General features: G+C 44.8%; 1 protein-coding gene across 1 annotated transcript in view; it reads left to right on the forward strand.

The window, feature by feature from the left end:
* The first annotated feature begins 8,296 nt into the window (after window positions 1-8,296).
* The window catches only part of ILDR2 (immunoglobulin like domain containing receptor 2), a 37,853-nt gene continuing 19,198 nt past the window's right edge, over window positions 8,297-26,951 (forward strand). Inside the window, exons 1-3 of the mRNA XM_054384512.1 lie at window positions 8,297-8,316; window positions 17,331-17,663; window positions 18,684-18,803. Of these exons, the coding sequence (XP_054240487.1) occupies window positions 8,304-8,316; window positions 17,331-17,663; window positions 18,684-18,803 (466 nt within the window). The 5' untranslated portion in view covers window positions 8,297-8,303. The remainder of the gene's footprint in view (window positions 8,317-17,330; window positions 17,664-18,683; window positions 18,804-26,951) is intronic.

A 26,951-nucleotide genomic window follows, 5' to 3' on the forward strand; every position in this document is an offset into this window, starting at 1 on the left:
TATAACTTCTCATCCCTTCAAGGAGGAGAGCTCTTGGTCGGGTTTTTTGGGGCTTGTTGGTTTTGGGTTTTTTTCTTTTTGTTTTGTTGTTTGTTTGGTTGTTGTTTTGTTGTTCAGTGTTCTTTGGGTGCTGAAGGATAAGAAATACTCCATGACTCGGAGTGCCAAGTTCTTGTAGACATTCAAAATGCAGGCTTGCAAAATAACAATCTACAGATTTTTTGTTTGTTTTGGTTTTGTTTATGCTTAAGGGTTATGCTCCTTATCTCCAGCACCTGAACTTGATGACCTTAATGGTCTTTTCCAACCTAAATGATTTGATACTTCCCTGTATCCTCTCAATAGAATAATGTTACATGCTAAATTTAGTAAAAGCCTTACAAAGCATCAGCACATTCATTTATGCAAATAGATGTGTTTGTGTGTATATAAATAACAAAAAAAGGAACAGAAAAAGAAGACACCAATTGGAATTCATATCCAAAATACATCTATTGGTACATGGGACTTCTGAAAATATTTGTAGGTTACTATTACTGGCTACAGCTACTTCACTGGGGCCAAAACAGGCATCAGTAGGGCTGGGCATTGGTGGGCAAGGTGCCTGCCCTGCATCCTTCATGGCCCCACTTGTCGCCCAGCTTTTGCAGAACAATAGAATCATAGAATGCTCTGTATTGGAAAGGACCTTTAAAGTTCATCTAGTTCAACCATTCTGCAGGGAGCAGGGACATTTTCAACTAGATCAGATTTCTCAGAGCCCCAAGCCACCTAACCTTGAATGTTTGGAAAGATGTGGCTTCTCTGGACAACCTGTTCTGGTGTCTCACCACCCTTGTATAAACAATTCTTTCCTCACCTCTAATTTAGTTTAAAACCATTACCCGTTGTCCTATCCCTACACTCCTTGATAAAACATCTCTCCCCATCTTCCTATCAGCTCCCTTTAAGTACCAAAAAGCTGAAAGAAGGTCTTCCCAGAGCCTTCTTTTCTCCAGGCTGAACAACCCCACTCTCTCAGTCTTTCACCAGATGAGAGGTATTCCAGCCCCCTGATCATTTTGGTGGTCCTTCTCTGGACCTGCTCAAGGATTCCAGAGCTGGATGCAGTACTGCAGGTGGAGTCTCATGAGAGTGGAGTAGAGGGGCAGGAATACCTGCCTGGATCTGCTGGTCATGCTTTGGTCCAGGACATGGATGGACTTCTGGGCTGCAAGCGTATATTGCTGACTCACATCCAGTTTTTAATGTACCAGTACTCCCAAATCCTGCCTCTTAGGGCTGCTCTCAGTCCCTTCCTCCCCCAGCCTGTAAATCTGTTTAGCTCCAAAGGAGGTAACGGTTACATTTTTAGCTTAAGTCATTATGTTTGTCAGTGCTGGACCTACTTGCAGGTAAGGTCAAATCAGATTGCTGTTGTATCTCACTGATGGCTGATTTCTTTGTGGGTTAAAAATGCTCATGCAATTTAATCTTATTGAGGCTGTTTTATCTTGGTCAAATTCATTGAAACAGTTTGTATTATGTTTGTGAACCACTTAATGAATTTGCTGTTAAACATAAGGAAAAGTCAATCACATTGTTGAAAACATACAATTTTGTAATGAAAACTCAAGAACAGGTCAGCATTTTTACAGTCACTTTCACTGTTGTGGAAAATAATTTATATTCTGATCTAATTCCTGATACATTAATGCAAAATCTCTGAGGAGAAACTGCAAGAAATATATCTTGTAAATACAAACTTCTGCACAGAGCCTACTTTTTCAGTCAGAAAGACAAGCATTTGCTATTATATTGCTCTAAGAGGTGTTGTTAGGAGTGCATCTGTACACTTTGTTTTACTTTCTTTCACACCATGTTTTCTCTCATGTGCAGCTTTGGGACCCACCCTTTACCAGCCCTTCCTTTTAAAGAAATTCGGATAATGTGTGTATTGACAGTTTGAGAAATACAAGGCTCCATTAATAGCTCTCCTAGAGATAGAGGTGTGGTTGGAAAATAAAATTAATAAACAGCAGAGAGAGAAAGGATTTTCCTACTTGGGATGGGAGGGCAAAGACAAAACAGGGAACATATCTTCAGAGCACCATGTCATCAGTATTCTTCCCTAGAGCCCCAAGGACAGCCCAGTGCCTCTGAAGGAAGTAATGTTTTAACTCTTCAATTCTTTGCTGTTTAGCTCAGCTCAGAGCTGATGTCTTTCTCAGCTTGGTTATGGAGGTTTTAAACTTGTCCTCCTGGAGAGTGATACAAAATGAAAGCCTTGCCTTTCCAGTCCAGTAACTAGTATCGTTTCCTATGTAATGCATAAACATTTCAGGGATAAGCACTTGCAGTCTTCCCTTTTCTTACAGAAATGATTTAACCAGTAAGCTATAGCAGTCATCTTTCTCTTAGTCTCACACCTTTTGACCCAATGACTCTTGGGTTTCATTCTAAATAACTGCAAAAGGAGTGCAGGGTGCCTTATATCTCAGCTGTGTGTGCTTAAGGATGTAACTGAACATCTAGGACTCAGAAGACCTTTATTACAAATGATAAAACATATTCCCCCACCTTGTTCCCTTTCCTGTCTTTGCAGAGCTTTGCTGAGTGTTTAACCTGTTGTGAATGTTCTGGATCAGGCCTCACAGGTGGTATCATCATTTTTCTTCCAGATTTCTGGCGGAACTCAAGTGAGAGTTGCCATGCTTCTCTCTGCTATTCAGAAACAGCATTTGTGCTGGGGTTGCAGTGCAGCAGGTCATGGACTTGGGGGGATGTATGGGATTTGCTGGGCAAGTAGTGTAACGCTGCTGACCAGCACATCCCAGAAACGCTAAATGAGTTATGTGGCAACCAGCTGTGTATGTGTGGTACATCTGCATCCCCTCTGTGCCATAAATTTCAAATATCTTTAATGCTGTGATTCCAGAGAAACCATCACATTCTTCCAGTGCCCTGGGCAAATGTCAGGAAATGCTTAGATAAGATTAAGTTTTCAGGTGGAAAACAAGGACCTGGCTGCCACAACCCAGACATATGTAAGCCTTAGTTTAGGTGCTTGTTAGACTATCTAGGGATAAGTGCTCAGGACTATTTTGGGATATAGAGAAGAAAATTTGTAAGCATGTAGTCAACCTTCACAGTATATGTGTGCTTTCAGCCTTGAGTTGCTGCTGAACAAGAGATTTTTGGATTGCAGTTCTAAATATTAGGTACCAAAAAATTTCCAAAATCTTGTTTTGGATTTGGCCCTTAGTAGAATGACCTGGGTAATAACAGAACCGTCCGCCGGACAGGCAAAAGAATAGAATCACTGACAGAGGAGTTGCTTCAATAATGAATTAGAGAAAAGTAATGTAATTAATTCCAGTTGGTATGGATTTGCAGAAAATAGATTCTGTCACATTGGTTTGTAATTGCATGAAAAAGATATTAAGTGTGATTGCTAAAGGTAATGAATTTAGACACTTGAGGCATGTGACTTGACCACAAAACACCAAATCAAGGAAATGCAATGATACAGAGACCATCCAGTCCCCAACTAAAACGTAATTTACAAGTATAATTTTAAATAAGGAATCATAATTGCACATTTTCAGTAAGATCTTTCTTAGGTCATTTCTTGCATACTGCTAAATATTTTTTGGTACCTTTGAAGGAAACATGTAAGTATCTCAGATATTTGCAAACAATACAAAGGGTAAGGGATTGTTAATGATGTAGGTGATAGAAGGGGATATCCACCAAAGAGGAGCTTCCCATGTGATGCTGTGTCAAAAGGACTAACAGCATGATCCCTGGAAGGATAAACAAAGACATACTAAGCAGGAGTGTTGACGCTCTCCAGATTTGGTGTTAGCTCAAGAATGTAACAAAATAACAGTCTGTTGAACTTCCAGAGATAACAGTATGGGCACTTTAGTCATAGTCTGTCATTACCTCTGCTCAGAAATGCCTTAAGAAGCCCCTCCCATCTAGTTTGTCAATCCTAGAATGTGAAGTTAGATAAAATTAGGGGCAGGATGAGGTCCCTTCCAACCCATATCACTCTGTGCTTCTTTTCCTAACAGATACACTGTAGTTCAAATAGGTTGTAGTGTGGCAAAGTGATGTGGCCTATTATATCAAAGAAGCTGGATCAGACAAAGTCTAATTCGTGAACTTCAGCTTCCTGAAGGGATTTGTGCTGCCCACAGCTTCTCTATGGCCAAAACCATAGAGGGTTTAACAACTCATTATCTCCTGGGATATCTGTAGATATACAAGTAGAGTTTCTCTTACTCCTATTCTGTGTGTTTTTGCAGGCAGTGACACACAAAAGATTGTGAGCTGGGATGATTCACTTATGATCATGTACCTATATAATAACTTCACAAGACATAATTGCTGATATGCACTTAGTGTTTTACTTAGAGGAAAATTTTGGGTTCCAAGTGAAAGTGCAGCAAAGGTACACTATGATGTTTGGTGTCTAAAAAAGAATCAGGAGCAGCACAGAGAATTTATACAGGTGAGTGAATTTTATAGAAAGATGCTGTTCTCTTTGGGTTTTTCCTGATGCTGAATTTATATCACAGATCTCAAGGCTCATTTGACTAAGAAATCCAGTTTCTCCATTAGTCTAAGCATTTTTGGTACAAACATCATGGATAAGAACAGAAGCAGTTTATACATTCATATCACTCACTCCTGACATTAATGGGAAGTAAAAGCTACCAAATGTAGTGAGACATCTCAGAAAAAAACCTAACATACACAGAGAGTGCATATATTTCAGGGATGTCTTGCTGTGCAGCTATCAACAATTAATAAGATACCAGTGTAATAAAGCAATAGAGGAAAAATTTTAGTGTGTAGCTATCCTGAAGAGGCTCACTAAACACTTCGATTTGATGATGTGTCACCTAATACTTTCTGTAATGTGCTAGTCTCAGTACTAAATTAAGAGCACAGTGTCTAATGGCTGAATCTAGTATGACATTCCCCAAAAGCTGTTGAAATCACTGTTTCTATGGAAATTTCTACAAGGGAAATCCAGGACGCTGAATGGATGTATTTTCATGCAGCATAGCAGGTATTCAGGGATGCTGTTGAGATGGGTCATCGTGAGTGAGGTGCTGGCGTATATCATTCCAGATCCTGGTAACTTAAAAAAGCTGACTCCACTTATCAAACAAAGAAAATGACCACCAAAAAAAAAGGATACTGGAAAGTGAAAGGAGAGAGGAACGAAGTATTTGGCAAGAAAAGAGCCCACAGCTGCTACAGCATGAACAAAAAGTTTGTTTGTTTCCCTATTGTTCAACTGAATTTGTTCGTGATCCCACTGGGTGGAGGAGAACTGCTCCAGACAGAGTTGCAGTTTCACATTAAACAGAGTTGTAGCACGGTATTCTTCAGATTCAGTCTAGAGCTAAATTATGCAGGACAGGCATGGGCAATTTGGTCATCCAGTATCAAGGTTGTCAAGTGACTGAAGGTGATGAAGGCTGAAGTCTAACAGTATGCTGTTTTTCAGGGGACAGAGAATCCCTGCTAGGCTGTGGCTCGGAACGATGTGGCTAATTGCATTTTACCAACTGTTTGAAGGTGGATTTGGGCTAACGCAGTCAATCCTGCAGCTTTGTGTCTCCAAGAACCAGCTAAAACGAAAGACAACATCCCAACATTAACTATTAAGCCAGTTCAACTGTTGCAATACTCGGATCAAAGGTCTACAGAGATCTGGAACATCTATTCAGGGCTCGGGCATCTATCGTACGTGCATATACACAAATGACATACCACGTTAACTGAAAAAGATCTGTACAGTGAGTCTGGGCATATGAAAATTTCAAAGCAGCTATAAATCCAAAGTTAAATGAAAAACAATGGTGCTTCCTTGTATTGAAAATCTTTCCTTCCTTTGTTGTGAGTCAAAAGTTTAGCAAAACATATATATGCCAAATTTATTTGCAAAAGCTGGAGTACATGAAAAAAAAGGAAAAAAAAAAAAAAGCTAGGAGTGACTAACAATAGTGACGCATAAGGGATTGTACTGCTCCCAATGCTAAACGTATGAGATAATATCAACATCGTCTCAGGAAACTCTGGATCAAACTTCTTGCTAATCAAGTTACAGAAAAGCAAGGCACTAGTATTTCATTTTAAATGTAGAGATTAATCAGGAAAAAACACTAGGGGAGGGAGAGAAAAAAATAGCTTCATGTTCACCTTTTAGATGTCTTGATTCAGCTCACATTTCAAACTTTCATGCATTATGTCCTATAGAAACCTAACAATGGTGAGTCAGGCCCTCAGCTGATGCAAAGTATTGTAGCTTCATCTGAGTTTTCTGAAACTACATGTATTTCTGGAGGCTGAAGCTGTGGCCCTAACAAGAGTTTTTACTTTGCCTTCCACATGCAAATATACAGAAAGGCAGTGGGGTGTCAGAGCACCGTGTGCTGTTGTATGTGTACATTATTTAGCACAACAGGATCTTAGTTCTTAATAGTGGCTTTTTAGCTCGTACTGCAAAACAGTTAAATTTGTGACATATCAGGTCAGAGGAACATCAGGACACTGATTGGAGTGGGTGTGTATTTTATTTTTAAGACATTTTGAACAAAAATAAACGTCTATGTGAAAAGTATTTTTAAATAACATTGAATAGCTCCAAATGAAACGCTTAAAACTAGACTGGCTGCCTAGGGATTGTAGCCTTGCTTAATTCCACTTTAACTATATTGACAGAAGGATGACAACTGTTCAAAACCAACAAAAACATTTCAGCTTATCTTTTATTATAACAAACATGCTGGTTTGCTTTTTCACTTAAAAAATGTTGACCTATTTTTATTCATGCTTTTGAAAAAAAGCTTATCTTGCCTGTAGAGAACTTCAGCCTGAAAGACAAAACTATAAGGAATCAACAGGTAACTGGGGAAAATCTGCTAGAATGAAAATGGATTGTAGAGTCTTACAGCAGGCATCCCTGTGCACCCTGTATTTAGCAGCAGGACACACCTCACACTGCTCCCTTCTGAGGCCCAACTTGGCATTTGAAATTCCTAATTGTTTATGTTCTTTGGCAGATTCCAGATGAAAAGTAGTTGAAGACTACTCCCATCTCCCATGCGGATCACTGAAGTCTGTGGAATCCAAACTTTGGTTACAAACACCAGCCAAGCTTGTGAAAGAAAAAACAGAAGCTATGCTGGGTGCTCTGAATGGTGGGTGTCATGTAGGCAGGTGCTTCTCTTTGGTGCTGAGCCACCAAAGAAAACATGCCGCTATTTAGCTAGCTCCAGGACTGTGGATAAGCCCACTGACTTATTCTGCTTTTACAGAAAGTTTGTAGGTTTTAAGTACAGTATGTATGCATGCATGTGGGTCTGCTGTGGCCAGGACTCTCTAATTTCAGAGCAACATCCGTATTTTAAAAGTAATCTTTATCTGCATTTCTAGTTGGCTGTCCCTTTCGTCCCAAAGAACTTTCATCCCCTTCCCATGTTGGCCTGAAACCACCCCTCAACGCAGCTATTATTAACAGCGAGAACACCTCCTCCTTATCATCTAAAATCACGTCTCCTCTCCCTCTAAAATTATTAGTTACAGTGCCCATGCCCATGCTAGGCAATTCAGAATCGGAGCAGTCTACGCTCATTTCCCGAAGTATGTGCTTGATTAAATGGGGGAGAACCGATCATCCGAGTGGATGTTTTGAAGTGATTACTAGAGAAGTTGTAAGCACGGGCGGAGGCCGCTGATCGCTCCGCGGTAAATGGGGGACTGCGCGTCGCTCTGTGCCCGGTGGCTCAAGAAGTAGCAAGGAAACGTGCCGGAGCGCCCGTAGGCAGAGAAAAGCCCCAGCAACCCCCCAGCGGCACCTGGCAACCGAAATGCGCCTTCATCGGAGGGAGGGAGGCAGTTTCAGGAAGCGGCGCCCCCCGCCCCCTGCTGTCCTCCGCTTGCCGCCCGGCGGCGGCGCCCCCCACCCGAGCCCCGCCGCCGCGCTGTCCCCGCCTGCCGCCGCGCCTGGACAACCCCCAGCTGCCGCGGGAACCGGCAGCCGGCGGCGGGGGAGGAGCGGAGCGAAGTGAAGCCACACGGCACGACCGTTCCTAGCCAGCCCGGCCGGCTCTGCGGGGAGGCGACTGCCGGAGCGCACTGCGGGGCACGCCGGGCGGGACCGCCTCCAGACCTCCCCCCGGAGACCCTCCCGCCGCCCCGCGGCATGGTCGCGCCCGCCCCGCCTCGCCCCCTCTTCGCTCCTGCCGCCCGCCGGGGCCAGCGGGAAGATGGATGGGCACGTCCTGGGCTGGATCGTCCTCATGTGGCTCACAGGTAGCAACGGGCAGCAGCCCATTGAGCGGAGGGGACGTGGGCGTCCCGGCGGCCCCGATGTGCCTGTGCCGTGCTCGGCGGGGCTCTACGCCTTTCTTCATGGGGAAAAGGCGTTGTTTGGGGAGTTGCCCTGGCAGCATGCGGGAGGGCAGCTTCGGCGGGAGCCAGCGTGAGGTTGCAGGGCTTTTCTGGGGCGTCCCGCGATGCAGTTTGCGGAGACTTCGCGGAGAGGTTTAGTCCCGCAGGGGACGGAAGGAGGCGGCCAGCGCCTCCTGCTTGCACGCGCCCGGCCGTGGGGCCGAAGCAGGCCGGGGTTGGGGCACGTCCCGGGGATCCTTGGCGCTTCTGGGTGCGAGGCCGCTTGGGTCATTGCGGCTCCAGGGGAGAGAGGAGCCAAAGAGAGGGGCGTTTGTGACGGGGAAGATAAGAGCCGGGCTGGGGGACAGAAGGAGTGCGGGGGTGCTTGAGTGGTCTTGGCCACGGTGCAGGGGGGATGGTGATAAGTCTCGGCTCTCCCGCCCGCCCACGCTGCGCCGGGAACAATTGCAGGAACTTCACCTTTCCCGGTGTCCTAGCCGCGTACGCCGTCTAACAGAAGTGCGGGAAGAGAAGGCTGCTCTGCTTCTGCTCCGGCTTCCAGGGGGCAGGATCCGGCCTTCCTTGTAATGGTGGAGCAGTGCCCAGCCCTTTGTGAGGGCAGGACGGGACTGATGCCCCCCAGTGCGGGTCCCCCACTGGGTCCTCCTGCCCGGCCGGCTCCCAGAGAGGTCGGGCATACTGTCTAAGCAAGGAAGAGGGGAGAGTAGAGGGGACTCCGCGGTGAGAAGAGGGTAGGGGGAAGAAGCTGAAAAGGATCTGGGCCTGAGGGCCGGACAGCGAGGAAAGGAGAGGGTAGGGTTTACAGCGAAATAGGAGCGGCAGAGTGGCCGGGAATCGGAGGGATTTGCTTCCTCTGAGCCAGTCCAACATCCAGGCACGGGCAGGAGCGGGAGCTTAAGGAAAAGCTGGAGCAGGCAGACTTAGGCAGGCTGATTACAAGCTGAAGGAAGCATCAGACATGCTTGGATTGAGTGGCATATATCTCCCACCATAACCAATGTGTCCCACAAAAAAGACCTCAGGCTCTTCCTGTTCAGATTTAGAATTCACGAGCAGTAAATTCGGCTTTTAGTCATAACACCTCTCTCCTACCACCCACCCACCGCTTTCCTTGCTTTTTCATTCTGAGTCATCTTCAACACTGCTACTGCCTGCCTACTGCTCCCTTCCAGGGTTTCATGGCCCCAGCTGGGGCTTCATCAGCTTCCAGCTCATCCACCCTCTTTGCCTTTTTCCGTGCCTCCCGGCCCTTTGGCTGCTTCCAAACATACCTCGCTTCACTGAGTTGATCTGGAGTGCCAGTGCACCTGCAAGTACTAGCACTCCTTTCCTACTAGCCATGGTAGTATGCTGATAAATAGCATCTAGGGACTGCTAAAGGAGTACGGGGTGTAGATAAACATGACATTGCATTCCTCCCTCTTTTTAATGATCTGGACAAGTCTAGCTAAATCAGGACTTTAATATCAAGCTGAAAGGATGGTTTGTTGACACCTTTCATGCTCCATTAAAGGTAGTTCGTGATTACTGGCAGAGACCGCTGTTTGGAGCATGCAAGGTCTACGCAGAGGGAGAGAGGTAACAGCTGCACTAGGAAAACCTTCCAGTCTCCTCTAGATCTGGGCTTTTGAGACAGGACTGTGCTGTTGCTGCTGTCGACCGCTGGCAGGCAAAGGCTTCCGGCAGGCAACAGGTTAGCTGTAGCCGCGTGCTGAGATGGAGGCAGCTGGTATCAGCTTGTTCTCCAGCCTCCCGTCCGCTGTTTCCTAGCGATAGATCAGGCGCTGCTGTCCTTTTTCATGGCCAAGAGAAAGCAAATAAGCAAAGGTGTGTGTATGTGTATGCACAGAAAAGGGAGAAAGGCTAGCAAACATGGATTCAAGATTTTCCCGTCCCCAGTGGCTGTGCAAAGGAATGAAAGGTCTACATCAAGGTAAGGAACCCTAATCCAGCCAGAGTGGTACACTCCACTCTGGGAAAGAGAGGTGGGGGTTGGGAGGTAGAGGGGCCAGGTTAAGAGAGTGCAAGATGGGGAGGAAATAGAGAGACAAACGGGAGTGAGAAAGGCTCTCGTCCCCTTTGCTTTCCCCTTCTCTCCCTTCTCTCCCTCCACTCCCGCCTCGAGGTGGGCTGAGAAATTTCTAATCAGCACTTTCCTCCCAGCAGTTCCTCTCCTCCCAGCAATAATTCCTGTCTATGCTTTGTTTGTCTTTAATTTTTGGCTCTTGCATATATGTTTTGTTTGATTATGTGCATTGTGACTTACCGTGGTTTAAAAAAAAAATTCTGTGTGATGTGTAGTGGCTTTGGTCAGTCTTGTTTTCCTCCAGCCTTGCTCTCCCACATGCCTAATAACAGCAAAAGGATGAAGAGCAGGTCATCCTTCTTCCTTCCTGTAAAGTGAAACCGTTTAGTAAATGTGTGGGACTGTGTTCTCACTGTAGAAAAAGAAAGTACAATTAGTCAAGTATCCTTAAGCCCCATTGTAAAGCTGATTCTTGTAAACTTCAAAGTGCAGCTTGATTCTGGAATGAATCCTCCCCTCATGGTTACCATTATTGTACTAATGCTGTAATTCCTAATACATTTAAAACTAGATAGAAGTGTTGTGTGGGAAGCTGAACTGCAGTTTTACCTGCAGAATAAGCAGAGCAAAGTTTTTGTCCACCTCATGACTTAAGCTTACAAAGATTGCAGTTAGAAGACTGCACATTGCATTGTGATCTTCTCTCCCTCTTAAGTAATTTTTCACCATTAGTGTAGCAGTTGGTACCTGTTTACTCTCCCTATGCAGAAGAGTCATGGCAGTGCAATGGTACAGTACAAAGAAGGGCAGGTAGATTTATAACCTCTATTTTTCAAGCCCCACTTTATCAGAACAGGCAGAGGGGCGTGCTGGAGCATGGTTGTTTCCTGACCAACTGAGCAGACTTCTTGGGAAGGAAGGCAAATGGATGTTTTATCTGCCTTATTTTAAAGTATGCATCTGACTTGCCTTGTCTGGTTGCACACAGCGTAAGCACCCTGTAACTGGGAAGAAATCTCACATTTTTCTCACTTTTTATTCCTGTGAGATGACCTTGAGTGATTCTGGCACCAGTGGAAAACCCTGTGCCATCCCAAGGATTGGTGTTATGTATCAGTGTTAAAAGGCTTGGAGAGACTCTTCCCATTCATTTTCCTTCATTCATGGGCTTCTGGTGGTGACCAGTTCCTTAGTGATAGTTCTGGGACTGATTTCTGGGATAGCAAACAAAACTGTAAACTAGGAGCCATCTGGCAATTGTGACAGCTCTCAGGGCAGATTTGATCTGGTGGTCAAAATTCAGATAATTCCTCTGGAAACATTCAGGGTGAATTTTGCGAATGTGTGAAAGGGCCAGGCTGCACAAGTGTAGTGAGCACAGGTAAGCTGATGAAGAGAGAACAATACCTAGAAAACCCCATGAAATGTCCAGAGCTCTTGTGGAAAGCCATTATACAGTCCTTGCCATTTCAGAGCTTTGTACTTTAGCTAGAGAAGTTAGGAGCTGGAGTGTCCAGCAAACAGCATCACAGAGAATGGGGAATTGCAAGGAGCTGACTGTGTACTGTGGTCAGCTTACAGAGTCTGGACTGTGTCCTACATGGAGTGTTTTTGTACTGAGATTCTATGCTGTGAGTGATGGGTGTGCAAGGCCATACCTTTCTTCAGTTGCTTTGGTTTTGTCCCCTTCCAGATGAAGCAGTTAGGAAGCTGAAATTCTCGTTTTTGCTATGGAGCTGTAAAAAGTACTGTGCTTTCACCTCAGATGCAGCTGACCTATTTAGGCACTAGTTTCTTACTGTCTAAAAATGTTGACAGTTGGTGGCTATAGAGCTATGAACACAAGTGTGATAGGAACCAGAGCAAGACATCCAATTAATTTCCCATGAGCCACTCAATACAATCTGATGGTGATGGCTTTTGCTGATAAATTGCATTATTTGATTTAGTCCAGCATGAGTTGGGAAGAATCTGTAGAACACAGTCTTAGGGAGCCCACTATCTCTTTATTCACCTGTTTACACATCTGCTCATCATCTCTGACCTTTCAGGCTTGAAGCTCAGGTCTTGCACTTCCTGTTTCAGGCTTGATCCATGCTTGGAAGTGTGGATGGTGTGACTGTGTATGGTCTCCTGGTATTCAGCAGTAGGGGAAAGAACACTTTATTTGATGCATAGTAGCCAAGGCACAAAAAAGAAAGATATAGCACTCTTTTACCTTTTGTAAAGGGGTTTACTTTGTTTGGGAAAGTGATATAAACTACCCTGGGAGCACTGTCTCTTACCAATCAATGTATACTTTTCTTCCAAAGCCCTTTGGGTCTAGGAGTAGTTTTTCTGACATGCCTTCCATTCTGTGTGCATAACTTCCACTCCTATCAATAAAGGTACATAAAACTGGAGTATGTAATTTTTGTAATTTTGTAGCTTCAGCTGTACTGTCTCAGGCAAGTGGTAGCAAAATCCAAATAACTGCAAAGAAAGACAAGTATGGAGACATATGCTGATCTGAAGAATAATGTTTGCTGCCTTCTTTTGGACTCAAATCTTACATACTAGAAGGATGCAATCTGAGACCTATTACACTGAACTACGTGTTTGGCTTTGACATTGTTTACAGGGATTAGTGCTTCAGATCAACTTTGTTCTAACTAGATGTCTTTAAAGTCCCTTCCAACCCAACTGTTCTGTGATTCTATTCATAAAGTCTACCTTAAGGCTAAATAGTAGTGAAGCTAAATCTTCCTGGGATTCATCTAGCCTCAGGGAGGCATAGCCTCCTCCAGAGGGCAACTGAAAAGTTAAGTCGTCACCTCTTGGTTGCCTTCTCTCTTTACCTGTGGAAGGTTCAGGTGCTCCCCTACAAATATCTCTTGTATAATCACTTACTGGAATTTTCTTTAATCACCATGAAAATGTATTAGTGATAGTTTCTGTGTAATGTCGATTGCACAGTTTGAATGCTTAATCCAAGGATAGTTTAGGAAAATAATTGCAGAAGGGGGACAAATAGACATTGCAGATGTGAAACAGACAATCCCCATACAATTGTGTTTGTGAAGTGTGTTTGTTTTTAAGCTCGCTCTCTCAGAGTGTATATGTACACATGCACAGGCACACAAAACCAAAGATTCTTTTTGTTTTCTGAAGGTAAGGGTATCTGTGTTTTTAAGATGCACATGATCAATATTTGCAGACCTCTTTCTATAGATACAGGAGAACAAGAAAAAAGGAGAGGAAAATTGTCACATAATCATGAAACCCCCACACGGCAGATTTTTCTGGTGCAAGTTCAAACATTGTGAATTTTACAATGAATAGGTTACTTCTCTGGAGTGCTGGAGTTATATTTCCATGATGACTTTGAAATAAGGTCTAATCTTGCTTGTCTGCATTAGTCAAAACAGCAGAGCACAATTAAGTTTCTTTTTTAGTCCTACTTGTATTAAACTAGACAAAGAGCTACCATGGTGCTGTCACTAAGCTTGTCATCCTTTTTCACATCTTTCACTCAGTTTTAAACTCTGCTGTATCAACAGCCCAGAGTTCTGTCCTGGAATACATTGGAGGCTTTTTTTATAATCTTGGCTAGTTTCTTGAAGATTTTTGAGGTCAGTAGTTTCTTCTTGAAGTTGAGGAAATCCTAAGCAGCCCTCTATAATTCACATGCATGGATGTAACTGATCATCTTCAGGCAGTAGAACATCCTGTTGGCCTTTTTGATGGACGCTGTTACAGCAGTGACATGAATGGGTTCCAATTGGGGTTTTTTTTGGCAGAGGAAATAACAGGTGTATAATTTCCCAGTTTAGCCATGTATAATTGTATATAATTTGACTTAAATAGATCTATCTAGAGTTTTCACTTCTCCAGTCTTTCACTCTGAGGCACTGTGTTGCTCTTAAATGCTATTTCTGGAAAGGATCCTAAAGTAATACTTCAAAAGTTAATAAAGAGTTTGAGATAGGATAGAAGATGCCAGATAATTTACAGCACATCTCCAAAATGCTTTTGAGTAGAAAAAGAATTCCTGTGTTTTCCCAAAAGCTGCTTTTCTTGATATAGACATTCATATGTGGGTAGGGTGGGGGAAGTTAGTCAGATGAGAATTTGCTACAGTGCAGCTAATCATTTATTAAAGCAGTCCCTGGCTTGCCAAACTCATTAATCTCATTAACAGGGAAGGAAGGCTATGGTGCATGGTTATCTGAAAGCACTGTGTTTATAAGCAGTGTACTTCGTTCACAAGGGAAAGATTTAAATACTCACTGTGTCACTGTTTTATCCCTGAAGCCAAAGTAACGTGATGAGTCACTTGATCAGTTTGTGTCACATGCTGGCTTTAGCCATGGACTGCATGGGGTGGGATACAGAGTTGCCAGATAGAAGTCTGGCCTGCACCCATTTGTTTTTCAAGGTGTTCCTCATGTCTCTTGCATTCTGATGCAGCTGGGGAATCAAGAATCTTTGGGGAGGAGAGAGTAAAACAATGTTACCACTTGGTTCACCTTGAGAAGCAAGTGTTGATGTCCTCAGTGCTGCATGGCCCCCATGGGAACAGGCCTGGCAGAAATGTCACACTTCTTGATTTCTCTTTCTGCCTTTGCCTTGGAGTAGTGGAGGAGCTGCCTTATGCCTCTGCCTCTCTGATGGGAGCATCTTGTTGGGACCACTGCTGTGTTTTTTGCTACTCTAGAGGACACCCACATGGCAGCATTTGGCTTTGGATCCAGGTTCTTCTGGCAAAACTAATGACATCTCCTGTGTAATTTCCATGTGGCACAAGTACAGTGTGCATAGTGTCCTATATTCATTCTATGCATAATACAGCATTCCTCTGCAAGTGCCATAATACCCTTGTGCACTGCAAGCCTTCACATAGTAGTCCCTAGGATCAAATCCTGCCAAGATCAGTAACTCTATTAGTATCAGTGGCTGCCTTGCCTCTCTTTCCCCTAGGTTCTGTCCATATGTTTTTCCCCTGACCGATATTTATAGACTTCATTGAGATTTATAGTTTGGACATTGATAGTTTGTTGAGATGAATATTCAGTGTTGGTCCAGCCTCTTCATTTTCTTTTGGTTCTGACTGCTGATTATGAGATCTCTGCTTATTTTTGCTCTTCAGGTGTGCAGCTGTCTCCAACTTAACCTTGTCCCTTCATGCCTATGGTTGTCATACTGTTGCTGCATTTATTGCTCTCCATCTGCTTTAAGCTCCAGTGCTTTAGTCTATGCCTTCCCCCACTCCCCATCCTAAATATATCTCCTGTCATTTTGCTTTGTTTTGCCAGCTTCCATCTCCTTTTCATGTTTAGTTTCTGGAGCAGGTGGTTTATTTTTTCTGACTCCATTTCCTCTCATCTCACCACTATTTCTTAATCGCCTGCAACCTGGCTCCAGCCCTTTGAAATTTTTTTGACCTAGGCTGAGACACCTTCTTCAGCTGAATGTAAGCTTCCTGCTTCCATGATTGTCATCCTGCTTATCCTTCTGCTCCCTATACCCTTATACTTTATCTGTACTCTGCCTGTTTTGTTACTTCTTGGCATATGCCGTTCTGTCCTACCGCTTTCCAACATTATGAAGCCTTAGTTTGTTCTCAGTCTTTTATTCCTTCCTAAATTTCCCCTTAGTCCACCAGTCCCTCCTGATGTTATATAAACATTCTCCTGTTCTGCTCTGATCTCTTGCATGTTTTGTTGTGTCTTGCCCTGTTTTTTACTATATGGTGTTCTGGGCTGTGGGGTGTGTGCTAATGGGGTGTAGGGCCATGATCAACATCTCCCATACTGGAACTAGTTTCTCTTACAAACCCACTGGCCACTGTCAGGCCCTTCTGCCCCTCAGCTGCAGAGTGTGCCTGTGGTTACAAACTTAATTCCTTGCTTCTGGGTTGATTGTGTTCCTCCACAGGCTGGCACAACCCTGCTTAGGAAAGTGTCAGCATGTGTTTCCAGTGTTGTGTAAGTGCTCTCAGTCATTGCTGCCTGTGGTGCAAGAAGGAGGGGAGCAATGAAGGGCATGTGTGTGATGTTTCAGCCGTGCTGCTCTGGGTAGATGGAGCATCTTGCTCTCCTGAGGGCTCTCTGCTGGCATTGCTCACTGACTCTCAGCTTTTCCCTAAGCCACATAAGGATGTGGTAGCAGTCTCATGCATCTTCTCTGAGGTCTCAATATATCAGCCCCAGGATGCAGGTCTGCTGTCAGCTGGTAGATAATCGTTGCTTGTAGAGATCCATCTCCTTCCTCAAATGTGAATAACTTGAGTGTTTGGGCCATTTTTCTCCACACCTCCCACATAGAGCAGTTTCTCTCAGTGCTACATGCCAGCCCTGGCAGGAACTCCGCAATTTGGATCTGCTTCTTCATGCATCTCTAGAGTTTGGCAGAGCAGTCAGTACTAACTGGGCACTGGTGTGCTATGGGCTGGGCCAGACACTGTGCTACCCAACTTTTAAAGTGGAGGTGTGGTGCCACCTAGATTGGGAGGGGGTTGGCTGTATTGGGATTCTCACTGAACTTGGGATCTGTCCCCTTGTCTGACCTGATGTTGAAGTGGAGTATGGCCAACCCTAAAATATCTCTTCTTTATCTGTGAATTGCCACACCATTGTGTTAGTGTCTTCTACAGAGCCTAAGGATATTACATTTGAGCCATCAACCCCATCATGCTGTATATTTCTTTGTGGCTGTAGGCTATGAAAAAAGCAAAATTCTGCTGCTAACATCTGTGCTTACATACGTTGAGGAATATTGCACTGTAGCACCTGAAACAGAGATACATTTTAATGTTATGTATGCGGGGAGAATGACACTACAATAAAATGCAGTAGCTTCCTGTTTAAGCAATGCCAAGCCATATGACACTCATATTTTTGTCTTTTAGTTGAGGTGGAAGGGTTGCAAGTCACTGTGCCTGAGAAGAAGAAGGTGGCAATGTTGTTTCAGCCTGCTCTGCTTCGCTGCCATTTCTCTACTTCTTCCACCCAGCCAGCTGTGGTACAGTGGAGGTTTAAATCTTACTGCCAGGACCGGATGGGAGAAGCTTTGGGTATGGTGACTTCTGGTTTGCAAACGATGAGCAAGAGAAACCTGGACTGGGATCCCTACTTGGACTGTGTGGACAGCAGGAGGACAGTCCGTGTTGTGGCTTCCAAACAAGGATCTGCCATCACTATAGGGGACTTCTATAAGGAAAGGGATATCAGCATTGTCCACGGTAACTCTCTTACCCCAGTGATCGTTGGTGGGGGTTGGAATGGACCCTTATCAGTTTGGGATACTGGAGGCTGTCAGTAATTGTTCAGCTAACTCCCTTAGAAATCACTGCTGGAAGGGAGTTGCGTGTCAGGCATTTAGGATTCAACCAACAATCCCCTAGACCCAAAGGCACTTCCCTTTGTCCACATCCATGCAGATCTCCAATTCTGATACAGTATTATTTTCCCTTTCATGAAATGGAAGGTTTTTATTCCTGGCTTCTGCATATTGCTCTTCATATGGGTTTTCATTAAGAAAGGGATGCCAGCAAGAGGAATGCAAGATGTGGGCTAGATTTTTCTTCCTTGAAACCTCCACTGATTTTTTTCTTAGTTCCAAAATACTAAAATTATCCTACATCTCATGTTTGCTCAACTCTGGGATTCACCAATTTTCCAGCAGAGCCTTAGGCACTGTGAAGGGAAGAGATTTCCATGGGGTGAGGTCAAGTTGTGTGGAGATGAGGGTTGGCAGAGTCCTTAAACATTTGGTCTGGAAGCCTGTGTGAGAAACTTTGTCCCTCAAAAGTGCAAGGCTTCTGGTTGACTCTGGAGGCTACCTCACCAGAAATGGAGACTCTTCGGTGAGGAAGGCATGTGATCAGCCTCAGCAAAGGGGAGTATTTTCCTTTGTATCTGTGTAACGTGTTTGGTGGTTGACTGAAGCCCTTGTTACACAGTATGGATACTGTTGGGACCCCAGGCCTTGGGTGATAGAAAGGTAACATTAGTTACCCCTTCTTGTGGCACTTGCAGAGTGAGCTGCCTCTGTGGCATTAGCCTGCCTTCCCACTTAAAGCCACAGAGTCCTGAGCCTGTTGCTTTTCCCTCGATACTGTGATATTCTGGATAAAGTTAATCCCCCTTCTTTGTAGGGAAATAAAATGGATTTGGGACACAGACAGATGCAATTCCTTCAGCACTTCACTCCTCCTATAGATGTTGGAAGGAAAACCTGATGTTTCTTTTTTGCCTTTTAGATGCAGATCTTCAGATTGGGAAGTTGATGTGGGGAGACAGTGGGCTCTATTACTGCCTTATCATTACACCAGATGATGTGGAGGGCAAGAATGAAGAATCAGTGGAGCTGCTTGTGCTTGGTAAGCTCCTTTGTTGGATTCTTTTTTTCAGCATATAGCTGATATGTCTTTCCTTCTGCTCTCTCTCTCTCTCCATTTCTGTGCACCATATTACTATGGTGTAAGATCTATGTAAAACAGTCCCCTCAGTACCTTCACCATTGCCTTGCACCTTGTGCAGTCATTCACACCTAGGCAAAGTGGGTGGCAAATGCTACAAAACCAGAATAGTAATGTTTACACCCACACCACTCACACATTGCACAGGCATAAATGACTACAGAAAGTGCAGGGCTGTGGAAAGTCAGAACCCTTGTTTCTTAAGGCATAAAACCATGAAATTGCAGCAAAGTGCTCACTTGAGACGGTCTTTTAAAAATAGACACCCACAAGACATCAAATCATATGCTGTTTGCAGTCTTTTATCACTCCCTTTGTATCCTACTCTTCTGACCTGTGAGGGTGTTGAGAAGCACTGTGTTTTATCTGCTTGAGTGTGTCAGTTTGGGATATTTTTCTCTCCGTCTGATTGTACTTGTCCGGTTAGAGGTGCAGTTTCACAGTGATCCTAATCAGCTTAGGCTCATGCTGCCTCTGAAAGGGCCTGTTTTCTCTGCAGTATGTGCTTGGCTGTGCTTCTGCTTAACTCCTTGAGCAATGTGCTGAGCAGGGTCAGTTTCTTTCCTGTTTGCAGAGTTAGCTTTCAGTAATGGCTTCCATAATCCAGCTCACTGTAAAGGTCAAAAAATCTCTTACCCCAGCTAGTGGAGAAAAGAGGGACATCTTTTTGACACTGCCTTGAGCTAGCTGTAGTACTTCACTGTTAGATGCCCCAGGTGAGGGAGATGAGTTTTCCCCAACTAACCTTAAGACCTGCTGACACCAGTGCTTATCTTTCAGCATACTGACATGATTCTTGAGTGTACAGATTCTGTATATCCTGTGAAGGAAATTTAAAAAAGCTTGGGTCTATAGAGTGAGGGTGATTGGTGAGGCATGTGAAAGAATATGTCTGTTAAGTGTCCTGCTAGGGTTGGACTTCAATTGAGATTTATATTTGAATCTGTAGTTGTTGTTACAAACCAAACTAGATTGAATGCTTGACTGAGTATAACAGTGCCATCACCTCCTCTTGCTCCTTCAGGTGTCAGTCAAGCAATGGACAACTGGAGGATGTGTTCCTCCAGAGAACAGTGTCATACCCCTGTCTAAATCCACAGTATGACTATGTATTATATGTTGGTTTTAACAGGCACAAGACTGACATGTTCAGCTGAGGTTATCTCTACCAGGTGGCAGTTGTAGCTGTCATGTAGCCTCTCCAAAGAATGTGTCTGTGACTCTGTGGTTATGGGTTGCTGAATTTTGTCCCTTCTTCACCTTCCTGTCCAGGATTTGATGTCTTCCTCTTATGTGTCTCTACAACTGTGCTCAGACACCAGTGATGAAACAGTGCCATGGTAACAGGAAGAATCTATTTTTCAGTGTGTACAGAAGACTATATATGAGGAGAAAACAAAGAAATCGCCTCCTCTGAAGTTGGATTGATGGTGTCCCCAGATCCAGTTCATTGTGGTTATGTTGAGCAGATACACATAGCGTAGGCTGCATTACCTTGACCACATCTGCTTTTCTGTCCACCACAGCCTTTGAATCTGACCTTGCACTATGTGAAGCACTCTGCTGGGTTTGGCAGCATCATGAAAGCATTCTTGTCGTGGGCATACTTTGTTCTGCCTCATGCTGTCGGTGCAGTTTATGTGTATTTCTTTTTCTAGGTAGTGCATATGAATTACATTCCAGCTTTTGGAGCAGTTCCACGTTACCTACCCATTTTCCTTCCTCCCTTGTTTTCTGTCTGCCTTTGCTCCCCACTACCTCCCCTCTGCCTGCTTCATTTTTTTTACCACTAATGGAACCAGCCAGCAGTGAAAACGATACTTCTTAGTATTTTAGCATCCTGCATTCGGAAGATAGGGGTTAGAGCAATTCCACTCATAGAAGACATGGGGTAAAAGGGTTTTGATTATTGTTTTGCTGTTTGCTGCTCTTTGGGTGGAACCTAAATCCCCTGTTAGAGCTGTTGGGAGCAATGGAAGGATAGCGTCTGTGAGAGACACTACGATTCCTGCATCACATTGCTGTTTGCTCTCTGCTAACAGTGGACATTTCAGGTACAATTGACATTGCTTATTTTGTGGTTATTGTATGATTTAAGGATAAACAAGATTTTGAATAAAGCAGAGGTTCCACCCATTCATGCTATCAGTAGGGAAAACAGAAATCAAAACAGAAAAGGAAATAGGAGCTTCATATTAATGCAAAGATGAAAGGCATGTTTAGGTTAGAGAAAGTTACTGCTGGACAGTTTACTACTGTGTAGAAACCTTGAAAGGTCTGGGAGGCAAATACCTAATAGCATTAATAAATTAATGGAAATGTGCTTAGCTAAAAGTGGAGAATCCTGCTTTTATACAGTGAATCGCACCATTAAAAATCAGTCAAAAGCTGCTTCATCACAGCTTGGGGCAAAATCCAAAACCTGAACGACTTACAGTATTCCTGGCTGTAATTCTTAGAATATTGCTTCTTAGGGAATCAATCACAGAGACATCCAGTAAAGTCTTAAGTAGTCATCCTGAGTCATGATGCTATTGAATGTTGAGTTCTGTCACCTGGATGTGTTGTGTTGACACACAAAGCAGCTGAACAACTCTAGGTAGCATCAGAGAATCCCATCTGCTCTCTCATTTCAGGCCTGTTTCAGGAAACATGTAATCATAGAATGGGTCAGGTTGGAAGGGACCTTAGAGATCATCTACCCCAACCTCCCCACCAGGAGTAGGGATGCCTCTCAACTAGACTTGGCTGCTCAGGGCCTCATCCAACCTGACCTTGAACACCCACAGCGATCAGGCATCCACTACCTCTCTGGGCAACCTATTCCAGAGTCTCACCGACCTCATACTGAAGAACCTCTCCTAAAATCCAATCTAAACCTACTCTCCCTCAGATTAAAATCAATGCCCCCATGTCCTATCGCTAAATGGCCTTATGAAAACTCCCTCTCCAGCCTTCCCTCAGTCCCTACAACCCCAGCTCCCTCAGTCTATCCTGATAGCAGAGGTGTTCCAGCCCTTGGAGCAACTTCGTGGCCTTCCTCTGGACTTGCTCCGACAGCTCTGTGTCTCCTTCTTATGATGGAGACACCAGAACTGGTCACAGTATTCGAAGTGGGGTCTCACAAGAGCAGAGTGAAGGGGAAGAATCACCCCTCTTGACCTTGTGCTGCGTTCCTCTTGATGCAGTCCAGGATACAATTTGCCTGGGCTGTATGAGTGCACTGCTGGTTTGTGTGGAGCTTCTCATCAATTAATACACCCAAATCTCTTTCTTCAGAGCTACTCTCAACCCACTCTGCACCCAGCCTGTATTTGTGCCTGGGATTGGCTTGACCCAGATGCAGGACCTTGCACTTTGACTTGTTGAAGCTCATGCAGCTGGCACTGGCCCACTTCTCAAGCCTGTCAGGGTTCTTCTGGATAGCATCCCTTCCCTCAAATGAGTCCACCACACCACAGAGCTTGGTGTCCTCAGCAAACTTGTTGAGGGTGCAGTTGGTGCCACTGAATAAGCATTTATTTCCATAAATATAAGCATTTATGTACATATAAGTATTTATTTATATCCATTTGTGCTCAGCAAAACTAATAGAATTTATAACATGTACCTGGTGCTAAGCATGTGCTTAATGTACTTTGCTGAAAAGACCATTCAGGTTTTGCTTGATCAAGGACTTTAATCCTCTCTAGTGCAATCAGTGCAGGCAAGGGAAGATGGGGAGTAATGTCTGTGTCTCAGAAACTTAGGGGATTGGCTGGTAGTGAACCTTGTGTAGAGTAAGGGAAGAATTTAAATCAAAAAAGTACTATTACACTTTTATTTGTATTTTGCTGGCATTGGCATCTCCAGACAGGGTCTAGCATGATGGAAACTGTTTGAGCTTTGCTTCTGCTGCAGCAGGACTAGACTAGTACAGTTCCACAACAGGAGTCAAGTAATACTTTGCTCTCCTGTTTGTTACTAGAAATGTAGAACCCTTTATTGACATCACAGCCTGGTTAGTGAATCCATTTGCAATATTACTATTTTTTTAAAAATTGTTTTAGAACCAGTGTATTGAATCAAAATGACTGAATGCTAAATTTAAGTCTACATTTCTAGCAGCTAAGTATTCTGCTTCTTGAAACACAGACAGTGCTATTAAATTGTTATTTGTAGTCCTTGTGCACACTACTTTTTAGATGAGAACGTCAGTGGCCTTCAGTAAAGTGGTTCATTGCAGCCTCAGTTGAAGAGAATTGCAGGTGTGTGTACCAGTGTGATGGATGCAGGGCACCCAGAGTAACCTTCAAATCGGAAGTACAGGGCAGTGTCAGTGGATACTCCATCCTAGCTTCATGTGACCCAGCTCACATGAGGAAACAGTCTAGCTTAATTGCATGAGACTACATGAAACCCAGTAGGGCTTTCTGAGAGTGAGAATTTACTAATTAAGTGCAGGGTCCCATGAAAGCAGCTATACTGCTCCTTTCTCAAGCTGGTACAGCTATAGAGCAATGGCCGTAGTTAGAGCTAGGCACAGCTGGCTGCCTTGAAATGCCTGCTTCTGTGCAAGTGCAGCAATGTTTGCGTTACAAGACTTTTCATAGCTTAGACATGCTTCATGAAACAGTGGATTCATTCCCAAGGATGTGTCAAGTTCCTGGAAGAGGCAGGAGAATGATCCACTAATCCCAGCTGTTGGTTTGATGCTTTGGTTAGTGATCCATGTGCTTAGTTAGACAGCTATTGCCGTGTGGTTTGGCATCTAATATTACATGAATAAATTATATATTAGTGAAATATTATTCTGTAATGAATCTTTTAGAAGCTTCAGCTTCTACTGTTGTTATGCTTTAAATAACAACAATTGGTACTTGAGGATTTTGTTGATTTCCAAAGTCAGCTAGCACTCAACACTGGCAAACTGGTATCTTAGGTAATTTGTATTACCAGCCAATATTGATACAGGCTAAACACCAAATTTATCAAGTCTGACACCCATAGGTAGGAAAGAATGTAAGAATGCACAGTAATGTGCTAATAGAGACATACATTGGCTTTCAGAGAAGATAAATCTCTAGTGGGACGTGTGTGTATGGTGTGCAATGCTAATAAGACAGTTCTTACTCAGCAAAGTGACTCATAGCTGGCATAAATATAGTCAGGTTTGGAGTCTCTTGTGTGCCAGGGGAGACTATATTATAAAAGCTGATGTGGTTTTGGAGACAAAAAAGTACTTGGCAAAATTTTCCCTTGATAGAAGATGGTTTTAGTATTTTGCTCTGTTGTGCTGAAAAGCTGCCAGTAGCATCTGAGCCGGTACTTGGTCACAGCAGTTGGCAGAGATGTCAGTGCTATTGGCCATGTGTTGGGGATGAGAGGGCCAGACCTCAGCCAGGGAGGTGTCTGTAAGCAACTTCGCAGCAAGGGCTCTCCAACCTTGACCTGTGTGTTCGTGACCAAAGGCAGGAAGTGCCAGCAGGCAAAGGAAGCGATCAGCACAGGAGCCTTCTGCTTAAAAATCCAGGAAAGGCCTTGAGGCCAGGAAGGCTGCTGGTGTTCTCCCACCTCCAAAGTGCTTGTCCTGTCCTTGCTGGGCACAGCTGTTGCCCTGCTTTGGACTACTGTGCTACTGCCTCTGTAATCTAGGTCCAATCTACCTCATCCTAGCCCAACCTACTCCTCGTTATTTATTTCACACCATTTAGAAGTGCTACTTGTTGCCAAGGATTTTACCCCGCTTTTCCTCCTTACTTGCCAGCGACAGCCACACGCTGCTCACAAAGGAGACTGGCATGATTAAAAGACCTCTGTTACTCTGGTAGCTATGGCAACAGCCTCCTTGGAGGTCTTTGTTGCCTGTTAAAACTTTGATCTTGAAGAAGGGCTGCTGCTGTTTCTCCCTCCAATTGAAGAGAAGGATAGGAAGAAAGGATAAAGTTTATTCTGAGCAGAAGGAGCATGGAGAAACTCACTGCAGAGCCATGGTCTCCCAATAAATCTCCCAGCAGCTTCTATGGAGAAGTATCTGATTTACAAGGGCCACACTTCCTCTCCTGTGCTTTCCAGCCTCCCCTCAGCAGTGTCTCATGCCAGGGGCATTTTGATACAGCACAACTTGGCAAATTTTTCTGCTACTGAAGAAGAAATAGTTCCCTCTGTAGCTACTGTCTCATGTGGTCAACTGCCGCAGGTAGATGGGGGGGCTGAGGAGGCAGCCTTCAACAGGGCAACCACTTCAACAGTTATTCCCATATTTCACCTGTATTTATCACATTTATGCAATTGCCAGTATTTACCATGTTTCCATATTTACCCAACTGCCATGTTCCTGACTGCACTTGCTCCTGCTTTATTCACGGCATCATTTCTTTTCAGCTTTACCACTTACCCTAATTATTTTTGTGTCTCTTCTTTGCAGACTCTCTGCTAATTGTCTGCTTGACTCCAGGTCCTCCCTGATGTGCTACTATTGTCTCTCTTGCTCTATCACCTGCCTCCCTCCTGTGTATTAACTCCTGTCCTTGCTTACCTGTTCTGTATCTTTGCATGTTCTGGAGCTGCTCTGCACCTCCTCAGAGCTTTTCCTCTCCCATTCCTTCTCCCATCCTTGTCCACTGTGTCTGCCAGTGCAGTCTGAGATCTCACAGGCTCCCTCACACTGGCCAGGGCTTGGGACATGCAAAATGCCCAGAGAGAGGCCACTGTGGACAGGTAAAATCCTGCAGCATCTTGGTAAAAATAGAGATTGGAGTGTGTCCCAAAAGTGCGCTGGAATGAGGACATGCTCCTATCTCCAGCAGAGCTCTCCAGAACCCTGGTAAATGGGGCCATCTATTCCTTCTGTCCCTCAGGACTGTCTGCTGGGGTTCAGTGGTGAGACCTGCACAGAGGATGTGTAGCCCTTGTAGGTGCAGGCACAGAGCTGTGACTCAGCAGCTGTGCCTAGCCATGCCTTGGAGTGCCTGCAGCCCTCTTTCTCAGGTGGGCAGAGATGGTGTAGCCAGATGGTCTTTCAGCAGGACACTTTATTAAATTGTTTTGGACTCACCAATTGCAATCTAGCCCCTCAGCCCTCTGCGAGAGAAGTGAGATGAGTTTAATGCCCATGGAAGGAGCAGCCTGAGCACAGAGGGTCAGGAGGGTGCAGGCTATGGGTGCTGTGGCCTCCTCCTGGCTGACGCTTAAGCCAGGCTTCAGAAGGAGACCCTGCCCTCTGCCACAACTTTGGGCACTGCATGACCCACCATGGTGTCATCTCAATGGTGTCTTCTTGGGCTCCCCTCTAACTGGGCCAGGCTACCCGCTCCCCAGGCCAGGCTTGCACAAGGCAGCCAGGTGAGCAAGAGCCAGTGGTGGCCCTTGTGTCCCCTTCCTGTACCCACCCTGCCCTGTCCCTGCACAGCTTGGCTGGTGGGCTGGGAGCTTTTACTCCACTTGTTGCTGGCCAAGCAGAAGGGAAGTTGCCTTCAGTGAGAGGCAGTGGAAGGGAGCCTTATGTTGCCATGGCAACTGCGGGGCCGACATTGCAGCTAGCAGCCTCCCCCTGTTGTCTTCACTGGCTAAGGGCTTGCTCATGTTGTGGGAAAGGGTTATCAATGAATTAATTAGTCCCAGGACAGGGAGAGCTGTGGTGTTTTGAGAGCTGCTGGGGGTACAGCAGTCCAGAGGTGGGCTTTGTGCTTGCTGGCTCTCCATGGGCTGGTCAAGGCAGCAGAGTTCAGGCTGAGCTGTGGTGGGGTTCACTGCTGCCATGGACCCTCCTGGGCTTTGTGCATCCCCTAAGGTGGTGCCCCCAGGGCTGTGCAAGCTGGGCTGGCATGGGTGGGGCCCCTGCATCTCAGCAGAACTGAGTGAGGTTGCAGAAGCAGGGAAATTCTTGACTGCCCATAGGCAGCACAGGGGAACTACTTTGATGACTTTGTAACAAGTTGCCAAGTTCTCCATCACTGTTATTTTTGAGGGATTCTTCTTCCACCTTGAACAGGAATCAGGAGGCAGTGTAAGACCCAGCACTAGCAGGGACTTGAGGCTCTTTGGGTAGGTTAAATATAAAGCAGGTGC

Source organism: Indicator indicator, chromosome 1 (genome assembly GCF_027791375.1).
Source record: "Indicator indicator isolate 239-I01 chromosome 1, UM_Iind_1.1, whole genome shotgun sequence".
In the NCBI taxonomy this organism is placed as follows: Eukaryota; Metazoa; Chordata; class Aves; order Piciformes; family Indicatoridae; genus Indicator; species Indicator indicator.